Raw genomic sequence first — 10,995 nt, forward strand, 5'->3', positions numbered from 1 at the left:
AAAAAAAAAAAAAAGAGCTTGCAATAATCATAAATGAGTAACTTATCAGTAATTTATCATGATAAATAAAATTCAAATAATTAAATATAGATACTGGGGATGTCTTGGTAAAGAGTCTTGAGACATAAGTAAGAGTCCGAGACATAATCGAACATGTGAGCACATAAAAAGATGAAATCTGCATCGTCTATGTTTGCCATGATCATCACTGTTATATTTTTCCTCGTTATAATCATTCAAGTTAACAACATTTCACCTCTTCACTACTTCTTAACTAGTCGATAGATACATATGATTTAGGCTTTACATGTGTTGTTATGTCCCAGCACAAAACATGATTTAGGCTTTAGGGGAATGCTTTTTTTAATTTTTAGGACTACGTGTCGACCAATTTATATGATCCTAAACCCACCAGATGGGGTTTCTCTGTTAATCACCATTTCCATTATTTTCCTTTTTGTTCCTTGGAGCCTCTTTTTGAGATAGGTTATACTTGTATTTCAGTTTGCCTTCATAAACGTGACATGGTAAATGAAAGCATAGGTGTGATGCGATAAAACCTTGCTTTTAATTAGTAGGAGGAACTGAAAAGAAACAACTTGTTGGAATTAGGAAGAAGACCGATATGAGCCAGAATCCATGTATAGGGAAGTTTAGAACGACACCCCTGCTTTCGTATTGACCAAGTCGGTTTGATGTTGTTGTGGTCGGTAAGACAGTTAAGTGTTTTGGAGCAGGAAGAAAAAAAGTCTGTTCTGCGTATTATCTCAGATTTCATAATATTCATACAAGAGTATTTTTGTAGTGTTAGTTCTAGGTTATGAAGTATCAACCTTAAAGAGGTATTCATGTTTATAATGGATAGCTGATGGTTATTTCAAATCTAGTTGTTCAGGATATTTTGTTTCGAAATTATGAATAAAAAATTGTTGGTAATTGTGTTTTTACATTGTGGATATCTTTGTGTATCTTTGCATCTGTACAAAATGTTTGTCTTTTATACCAGGTTAAATGCAACTAAAGCAATATAATATATCCGAGTAGTGTCTCCCAATTGAATTGTGTTTTTGTATTGAGCTTTGGTTGACCAAAATGTTAGGATAATCCCCATATTTTCTCAAAATTAGTAGGTAATGAAGAGAGCGGCTTAGAAATCTAAATTTTGGCAACAATATTTTGGAAAGTTTTATTGTATAGCTTGAGACAAATGTGTGAATATTCTCATGATCTTGATGTTTACCCTATGCAGGACTGTCATCCAGAGGCAGTTCAAAGCTGAGCTAAGGCTCTCCCCATTCAGCGCTTGCAATGAGAGGAGGAAAATTGATTTCAGTTCAGTATTTCAAGATAAATCTGCACCAGACACTGAAGGACTTGGCTTTGCGTCTCCTAGGTATGCTACATCTAATACTACAACTGCTTTCAGTGTTGAGGTTTTTTACTCTTTTTCTGAAAAGAAAAGGTAGGTTTAATATATTTTTTCAGTAGTTCCTGCAATAGCTTAATGCCGCACTGCAGAATTCCAATTTACAAAGACTTGGTTAATTGGAATGACATCAAACAAAGCATTAGAATAACCTTAAACCTTTAGAGAAATGTGGAAAGTAAGGACTATGTGTTGACCAATATATGTGATCCTAAGTTCACCAGTAGTAGGGTCTCTTTGTTAAATTTTTGACACCATTCATATCCATGATTTTCCTTTTTGTACTTTGGAGCAACATTTTGTTATAGATTTCCTTGTGTTTCGGTTTGACATGATATGACATGATAAATGTTACATGGTGAATAAAGAACATAGGTGCTCTGTGATAAATCCTTACCTTTAATTAGCCCGAGGAACTGACAAGTATCAACTTGTTGCAATTAGGAAGAAGACCCGATGAGACCCAGAATGCCTGACATGCTTTTATAGATTCATGCGTAGGGAGGTTTATGATGACACCTCTACTTACGTATTAACCAAGTTGGTGGGTGATGGTTAGGTGTTAGAGGAAGAAAGTGTCTATTCTACCTATTATCTTAGATTTCATAGTATGTATACAAGAACATTTTTGTAGTTTAATTCTGGATTATCATGGATTAACTAGAAAGTGGTATTCATGTTCATGTTTAAAATGGATCACTGGTGTTTATTTCAAATCTAGCTCAGAATATTTTGGTTGTAATTGTGTTTATACACTTTGGATATCTTCGTGTATCGTTGCGTCCGTATGAAATGTTGGTTTTGTATACCAGGCTAAATACAAATAAACTAATAAAGCAAGGGATACCACCACAATTTTTTTTTGAAAGAGGTTAAATTAGATTAAAAGGAAAGGAGAGAAAGGGTGCTAAGATAGTACCCTCCAAAAAAACAAAAAGAGAAGAACAAAGAGTCCAGAGAGTTTACACCAACATTACTCTCTAAACAAACTTGCCCAATCGAAAATAAATTCCTCAAACTTGACACTTCTAAACGAAATCACATTTACGGTCTAACTATAGAGCAACGATTTAATCCCTATTACAAGAGAGTTCATCGATTTCCTCCCCTGTTTGTTAGCGATTAGGAATCATTTCTTTCCAGCCACACAATCCACCAAATAGCAAACGGCACACAATATTTCAGGAAATCCATAGGCTTGATAGAAACCTTCAATTTCCACCCCCATAAGAACTCCAGCACCGTCGTCGGATGAACCCAAACTATGTTTAGCTGCTGTAGAAAGTGCTCCCGTATTTGCCAGACGAAAAAACAATGAAGGAAAAGATGTTCCGCTGTCTCCTCCCTAGTTAAGCAGAAAGGGCACAGAGTATTGTCTACCTCAATACCCCTACTCGCTAAAATGGAAAGAGTAGGAGCCACTCTAATTGCAGCTGCCCAAACTAGGAAGCTAACTTTAGGTGGAATAGTCTTATTCCAAATGTAGTCAGACAGAAATTTAATAGGAATGCTTCTTCCCTGATCATGCATAAGTATTTCAAGAGCTTACAGCGAAGGTACCTTTAGGATTCGCGCTCCATTCCCTTTTATCCTCCTCGCCAGTAAGCATCCCATGATTGTCTAAGATTCTAGTGAACTCCATGACCTCTTGAATCTCTAGATCCTTAAGCCTCCTATACGGCTCTATATTCCAGGCTCTATGCTCCGCCTCCCCGCTGTTCACCTCTTCCACTAGCGCTTCTTTCTTCCTACTCACTTTCCATAATTTGGGAAACAACTCCTTGAGAGATTTATCTTGGCACCATAAATCATCCCAGAATTTGCTTTTGTTGCCTTTTCCAATCATACACTTCGACCCATTTCTGAGAACCTGTAAGTAATTAAGAATACCTCTCCATAGCCCCCATCCATAAGTTTTCTTAGATTCTTTTGGATACCACCACAAATTAGGAATACTCACATTTATTTGGGACTAAAATTTAGTTAACCGGGATTTTTTCTAATGATGAAATGTCAATACCGCCCTTACCCTAATAAAAACTAAAAAGAAAACCGGATCACTTATTATCCTCCATCATTCTTTAACGGTAGACTGCAGCTCTCTTATTTTTTGAAGATAAACATATATACGGTTGGGATTCATAGAAAAAGAGGTTTGACACAAAATTTAGGTTATACGACCACAGTCAGCATTGGAATCAATTTGAAGGCAATACCGACTGTTATAGTCGGTATTGATTTTTCAATGAAGACAATACCGACTGTCAGTCGGCATAGCTGGTAGGTACTAAGGCAATACCGACTACTGATACACCAATGTGGACTGTGTGTTTAAATGACCATGAGAAATAGTGTGGGATGCTGTGAATCTATGATTGCATGCATAAGTGATCTAAAGCCGAAAAATTTAGTAATGAAGAACACGACAGACTAGTGTTGGCATGCAAAAGAAAAATCTGTGAATCCCTAGAAACCAAATTTACGTGTTCTGAACTCTTTTAAAGGACTCGATCAAACTTTTACAGAGATAACATGAATTTCCCAGGTGATCATTCACCGCCACGTTAATAGATCTGATAATCAACAACTTTGTTATTTTATTTTACTTTTTTCCATATACAATATACCTACTAATTGATCCATCTCCGGCATAATCACATTCACAATTTATATATATATCTTTTTAGAAATTCTTTTTGTTTACTATGGTTTGTTTGTGTTTTAATTCGTGAATTAAGATGGGATATTCAAGGATAATTTAGGCATTACTAATTTTTTTATTGATAAGGGGTTTTCAAATTACTTCGTAAAGTTTTCCCATTTTTTATTTTAGTATCCCCAATCTGTGAGAGTATCCCCCAATTGTGTCTTCTTTAATATATCCAAGCAGTGTCCCCCAATTGAATGGTTTCTTGTCAATGAACCTTGTTAGACCAGAATGTACAATACCTCGTGTTTCCTCAAAATTATTAAGTAGTAAAAGAGTGGCTGAAAAATCTCAATTTTGGCAAAGATATTTTGGCAAGTTTCATTGTAAGCTGGAGAGGAATGTGTAAATTCTCGTGATCTTGATGTTTCTGATCTGCAAGATTGTCATCCTTATGCAGTTCAAAGTTAAGCTTCCAAGGCTATCCTCAGTCATCTATATATATAACAATGAGAGGAGGAAAATTAATTTCGGTTCAGTATTTCAAGAATGAATCTGCACCAGGCACTGATGAACGTGGCTCTGCGTCTCCTAGGTGGCATACATTTAATTCTACAACTACTTTCAGGCTTGAATTTGTTTATATTTGAAATGAAAAAGGTTAATCATATTGAAAACAAAAAAAATTCAGAAGTTCATACAATAGCTTAATGCTTCTCTATAGAATTCCAATTCACAAAAATTTTGTTAGTTGGAATTCTCAAAGAAGTTAGCTTTGTTCATGATGTCTGCTACATTTCCAAGTCTCCTTCCAAACGTACTTTTAGTTCTCTCCTTCCATGAAAGATAAAACCTTGCAGATAACATGTGTGTGTGCATCCTTGGATTTGTATTGATAAACTTCTTTATGTTCTTCTTTTTCATTAGATTTCAACAACATGAAGATAATCTAATAGGTGCTAACATGCTATTCTTTTTGCATTGCCACCTAGTAGAACAGTTATCTGGACCAGCTGCTGATAAAAGAGAAGTGGAGTTGCTGGATGATAAATGGATGGCATCGTGGAACTTAGAGGCGAACCGCCACATCATCATCACACAAATATGTCTCTTTTGTTCTTAAAGGAAAGATACATAGAGTGAGATGGGCTCATTATAATTCCTCCATTTGAGGTTAAAATCTTCGACTATTTGCACAACTTTCAAATCAATGAATCAAGAATAAAGTAAGTTTTTGTGGTCAATGGTAATTCTGTCTGTGGGTGCTGTTCATGTTTATTGGTAGTCATGCATGCATGCATGTAGTAATGTGGATTGCTGGACAAATCATAGGCCATGGAATATTGTTCCCTGTGTTATGAAATACACGTAGATATTTCATACTACCTCTTACGATTCTAGAAAAGAGATATTAAATTATTTTTTGTTTTTTATTTTAACCATAAAATAGACCAAATTAAAAATATCTCTTTCTAAAAATGAATGGACTACATCGAAACGTAAACGACTAGATTGGAGTATATCTGTATCATTGTTCTTTTTTGTTATTAGTAGGCTGTTCCGTTTGATGCTAAAGGAAGATATTTCATACTACCTTGGATCCTGCGAAGAGATATTACTTTTTTTTCTTAGTCAGAAAGTAGACCAAATATAAAGTATCCCTTTCCAAAAGTGAGTATACATACTTTTCTGTATTTTGATCTGGTATACATACTTTTCTATAGAGAATTCCAAAAGTGAGTATCCCTTTCCAAAAGATATTGGTATACATACTTTTCGAATCGGATTCGGATCCATAATGGTTAATCATGGTGCCCTAAAAGCTTCGAGTTGTACGAGTCACTACGCACTTGTTCACCCCAAGACCCACCAGGGGTACCTAGGTAATTTTGATCTGAAAACCAAGATGAATCGAGAGAACTATCTTTTACTCTTCTTTATATTCTATTCTTTCTCTCCATTTGGTTTCTGCAGCTTCTCTGATTGTCGGAGTAAATTGAGATAAATCGACGGAAATCGTGAACGAGCTAACTCTGCAGAGATTTGATTTAATTGCCGGGAGTTGTTCATATTGTCTGGTTCTGTGAACGAGGTAAATAAATTTCTCTTTTCTGTTCTTCAATTTGGATTCGATTTTGTGGTTAGCGGTTTTTACCAAATGATCGATATGGTTTTCACCAACTTGAGTATTGGTGTTACTAAACTTGATACGGGTTGTGATTCAGTACCTAGTCTTGTTAATTTCTTCCATGATGTGAAGTTGATGGTGAAAAACAGGGAAGCTAGGGTTTATCACAACTTGGGGTTTTTATAAAGTTTGATGATCAAAATTCAAATTTGGATGATTTTAATGCTTGGGTTTTCTGTAATTCGTGTCAATTTCTTGATTACTAATCTGATTTGGGGAGATTGTTAAGTGAGGTTTATAAGTGTAAATTTTGGGGACTTTCCCAAAATCTGATTCATAAATAATACATGAGTTTGAAGAACATCCATAGAATTTGTGGTTGTAAGTTATAATAACTATATTTGTTTATTATTTGTTCAATATTAATTGAGTTAATTGGTTTAGATTTTGTCAACAAATAGATGAGCTATTTCACTAATAAAGGGGATATTTTTAAAACTATCATTTTAATTGATTATTTGTTCTATAAGAAATATGTATAATTTGGTAGTCATATTTATATTCGGTACGTATGTGTTTTAAAATGCATTTTAACGGTATAAAGTTTATGAAAAACCGTGGTATAGTTTAAGAGATAAATAATTTTGAAGTTTTACAAATTTTTTTGTACAAGGGCATACTTACAAAAAAATACTTAAACATACTCCCCTTATTCCCTTGCCTTAATAATTGTGCAAATTACAAATGGCTCAACTAATGCGGGACGGAGGGAGTATTGTTTGGAATAATATCTCATGAACCATGTTTGATTATGTTCTACTCCAATGAGCCTTATTAGTTAATGAGGGTGAGTTTAGAAATTAAACTACCACCCTGTGCGAACTAGTTAATTGTTCCATAGTTGTTACTCAACTTGAAGGATAATTGGCCATTTCTTGGTTTGGGAAATGCTTTTTAATTCATTCCTTTAGTTTATGTATGAGGATTGGAAATATTTCGTTTACCGGTGTTTTCCTTGCATGTTGTGATTCAACTTAAGCCGTAAACTCGATTCTTAACGTAATTTGAGTGAGCTATGGTCGTATCAATGATACAACATGCTATGTTTATTCTTTTTATGGCTGTTGTTGGCGGTAATGGTAAAGGAGTTATAAAATTACTTCAATTGGATTTTCTATTTTCAATTTTGTGTTTAATTTTTGATTTCTATCTTTGTTTTTGTCTGATTCTTCGTATGTGTGTTCCATCTTTGGGATTTTTTGCTTCAAAAGAGTTAAAGCCAAAAGTACTTTTCATTTCCATCAGAGAGAAGTAAGGTGCTTTTGCTCACTCTTTCTTCGTATACGTGTTTTGTGGTGTTCTGTTTTCAATCTTTTCTTACTATTGTCAGAAATGATTATGCTTTGTGTGTGTTTAAGTTTTAGGTTGATAGATCATGATTTTGAGTATTGGGTTTTGTTTATTCGGGGTCTCTTACTATTGGAATCCTGTGAAATGAGTATGATCTTTGTGTGTGCTTAATTCTTATGTTTCTAGGTTAATAGATCTGAAGTTTTGAGCTGGTGGTTATCACTTGTGAGTTATTTGGAGTATTATTTAGTAAAACCTATGTCAGTGGGTTATCACTTGTGAATTGTTGTGAGTACATTGAATTCTGTAAGATCTCCATCTCTAGAAGCTCCATATTTAGCTTTGTCGAAAAATGCTAGGGAAAAATGAAATGTATGCTATGGCTTTCACTTTTGGCTGTAGTTTGTCATAGCTTAAATGATGGTTTGCTGTTATAAGTATGTCATACTGGATCTAGGACTTGTCCATTGCGTCAGGTTTGTTGCTCTCTCATCCATTTCAGTCATGTTATGTTTGACCTTGGCATCACATTCATGTTTAAGCCTCTTTGGCTGTTTGGCATTATATCTGTAGCTATTAAGGAGACGTGTCTGTGTAGTATATACATGAAGTAATGGATGTTCAGTTGCTGCAAATTGTAGTACATGATATGTGACATGTGTATTGCTTGCTTGGTTGTCTCTGTATTGTGAACAAAATTAAGATATAAAATCTGGGTTTCATAAAAATGTTGAGAAGCCTTAGTATACATGAATGATTGATCTGTGTAGGACTGCAATTTGATACTTAGTGGAGCAAAGGATTGTTATTTGTGTTCTATAGGTCGAGTCTGTTTAACTTCTATTACATCATTAGTTCTGATCATTATACGTGTCAGAATTCAGTTATCTGGAATGGGTGCTTGATTGCTTGCTTGCTTTAGAAGAAGAGTATTGAAAATGGGAGGTTTGGTTATCTAAACCACCGACATATTTGGAATTTCCAGTAGTGATACAATTAGGTAAATAATTTAAACCACCTGTCAGCTGTCACCTGTAGTTCCAACGGGTGTCAAGAGTAATACTCGTTAACATTTTTTATGATTGACCACTGTTTCTTTGAGGCTGCCATGATGCCCCTTCTAAAACCCTAGCAAAATCCTGTGTTTACAAACATTCTCTTCTCTTTTATCTTAAAATTCTCTCATTATAGAACAGAAAATTTGAACTTTTGATCTTCGAAATTTGTTTCTCCTTTAAGACCCTAATTTGAGTTTCTTCTTTTTGTTCAGAAACCCTTAATCCTCTTGACTTTTTCATCCATGGATCCTCAACCTGAACCAGTTAGTTACATCTGTGGAGGTAATGTTTACAATCTACTCTTATTTTGATTTTAATTTGTTAGCGAAATCAACTTTAACATTATTTTTGGTGAAAGGGACTCCCTTCATGAACTTTGTTTCTTAAATACCTTGTTTTTGTTTATTAGATTGTGGGATGGAAAACACACTGAAGCCGGGAGATGTGATTCAGTGTAGGGAATGTGGTTATCGCATCCTTTACAAGAAGCGAACCAAACGAAGTAAGTAGCTTATACCGAACTTTAAACCCTAAATTCGCTTTTGATCGTTGAGTCGTGTTAGTTATGTAACTTCGCAAAACTGGGTGTTAGACTTTGGAAATGCTCAACATATTAGATGATTCTTCAAGTTTCAAATCTGGGGTTTTAGTATGGTCACTTTTTGGTTATTGCTTTTGGACGATGAATGTTTCCCGTATATGTTATTGCTTCAACCCCTGAGTAAGTAGATGCGTACATAGAAGTCTTAGCATTAGGGTTTGAGGTTGAAGTAGTTGTAGCAACTAAAGCTACAACTAAAGCTACAACTACTTCAACCTTGTAAGGGCTGCTGAGCAACTTTTATGTAAATTCTGCTGAGCAACACATTGTCTCATAGTGTGCAAATTTCTCATGTTAACACTCCTCATTTGTGGCTGTTTCTTAGGCACGATTATACTTTTTGTGTGATGGCTTTTGACTGCCCAGCACATAGTTAGGCGTTGACATATGAATTATAGAAAAGATACCTGGCCCTCAGATAGGTTATGGTATTTCTGTTATCAAAGGGGTCTCTACATGTAATTTCGATGGGTGTTTGACCCTCTCTGAGATACTGATATTTTGAAAACTATATGATTTCTCGATAAAAACCTTTCTATATTTTCTGAAAATGTATGTTCGTCCGATAGGGGATGTATTTTGATAGTCTAGTTCTGTATCAAACCTAAGGTGATGGTTTTGTTTGTTGCAGTTGTGCAGTACGAAGCTCGCTAAACAAAAAGGGCAAAAAATTACTCATGGATATTAAAGGCTATCTAATGGTGTTAGATATTAAACTGAAATATTGGTCTAATGCGTTGTTTGGAGAACTGCGCTGTTTGATATTGTTCGTTAAGTAATTCTCTGTAGTACTCTCCTGCTGCACTTTACTTATAATATGACGCTTATTCTATTTTGAACCTAACAGCTAGGTTGATCAGTACCATTGTGCGACTTGTTTCAGTGATTCTATAAATCACAGATGCTGGAGTTGAACCTAGACCTTATTGGTAGAATCATAGAACTGACTTTGTTTATCCAAATTGTCTCCAAATTGTATGTTCCCATCAGGCTAAAAATATTGCACAAGTTTATTTTGGGGTTGAGCTTAGTTGGTTTCAAGTTCCCATTGTTTGGCCAGCCTCTTTAACAGTTAGATCCCCACTTTTTTTTGGTATTGTTCAGTGATGTATAAATCGAAGGTAACAAACAGTTGGCTCAAAAAATTCTAGTCTAAACCACCGACTTCTGTTTTCCGTTCAGTTTTAAGCAGCACCGATATGCAGGTGCAATTGCAATTTTGGTTCCTTATCAAAGTGTAGATCATTAAGATGTGATTGGATTAAATTACCAAATGGTAATTTCCCATAGAGGTTGATAACCACTTTTAGCAACCTTGTGATTAATTCCGAAGGTCACTCGGAATTGGATTAATAACGGGGCATACGAGGGATCGCAATATTCCGAAGGTAAGCGTAATTTTACTTAAGTTTCATGCACATCTAACTGTTGCTTTTATTATTTCGTTATTTACTGTTTTTTACCGTTCGTGTTTTCAGGTGTCATATGTTGATCACCGAGTGTTTTTATATTATCAAGATGTAGTTGTTTTAAAAGCCAAGGGTTAAATGTTAATGAATGTTCTCCATTTGGGTTTCAATAGAGACTAGAAAATATGCCAAAAAGTTTTAAAATGGATGACAATATGAAGTTAGTTTAAAGAAAAAAATGAATACGTACAGTTTGGAGAGCACACTGGGACGTATTCCAACTGAAACGACAAATACAAATTTAAAGAAATGTTTTTGTTCCCGATGGCTAAAAAAAAGAAAATCACTAGAAGGTTAGCATCATCTGTGATTCCAA

At 34.9% G+C, this 10,995-nt stretch overlaps 2 protein-coding genes across 2 annotated transcripts in view; both read left to right on the plus strand.

Moving 5' to 3' along the window:
• The window catches only part of LOC113342620 (putative disease resistance protein RGA3), a 3,797-nt gene extending 2,331 nt beyond the window's left edge, over positions 1-1,466 (plus strand). The window contains exon 3 of the mRNA XM_026587104.1: positions 1,250-1,466. Within this exon, the coding sequence (XP_026442889.1) occupies positions 1,250-1,466 (217 nt within the window). The remainder of the gene's footprint in view (positions 1-1,249) is intronic.
• Positions 1,467-6,010: 4,544 nt separating this feature from the next.
• Positions 6,011-10,131, plus strand: LOC113342604 (DNA-directed RNA polymerases II, IV and V subunit 12). The gene is made up of 4 exons (XM_026587094.1): positions 6,011-6,165; positions 8,822-8,891; positions 9,019-9,111; positions 9,842-10,131. The coding sequence occupies exons 2-4, from the start codon at positions 8,852-8,854 to the stop codon at positions 9,862-9,864; spliced, it is 156 nt and encodes a 51-aa protein (XP_026442879.1). The 5' UTR covers positions 6,011-6,165; positions 8,822-8,851; the 3' UTR covers positions 9,865-10,131.
• The last annotated feature ends 864 nt before the right edge of the window (positions 10,132-10,995 follow it).

This window comes from Papaver somniferum, unplaced genomic scaffold (genome assembly GCF_003573695.1).
Source record: "Papaver somniferum cultivar HN1 unplaced genomic scaffold, ASM357369v1 unplaced-scaffold_45, whole genome shotgun sequence".
In the NCBI taxonomy this organism is placed as follows: domain Eukaryota; kingdom Viridiplantae; phylum Streptophyta; class Magnoliopsida; order Ranunculales; family Papaveraceae; genus Papaver; species Papaver somniferum.

What these genes read in the sequence shown, in the direction of transcription:
- LOC113342604 (XM_026587094.1), top strand. Translation starts at nt 8,852, where the DNA reads ATGGATCCTCAACCTGAACCAGTTAGTTACATCTGTGGAG. An exon ending in AGTTAGTTACATCTGTGGAG is followed by an intron (nt 8,892 to 9,018) that starts GTAATGTTTACA and finishes TTTGTTTATTAG; the next exon opens with ATTGTGGGATGGAAAACACA. An exon ending in CAAGAAGCGAACCAAACGAA is followed by an intron (nt 9,112 to 9,841) that starts GTAAGTAGCTTA and finishes TGTTTGTTGCAG; the next exon opens with TTGTGCAGTACGAAGCTCGC.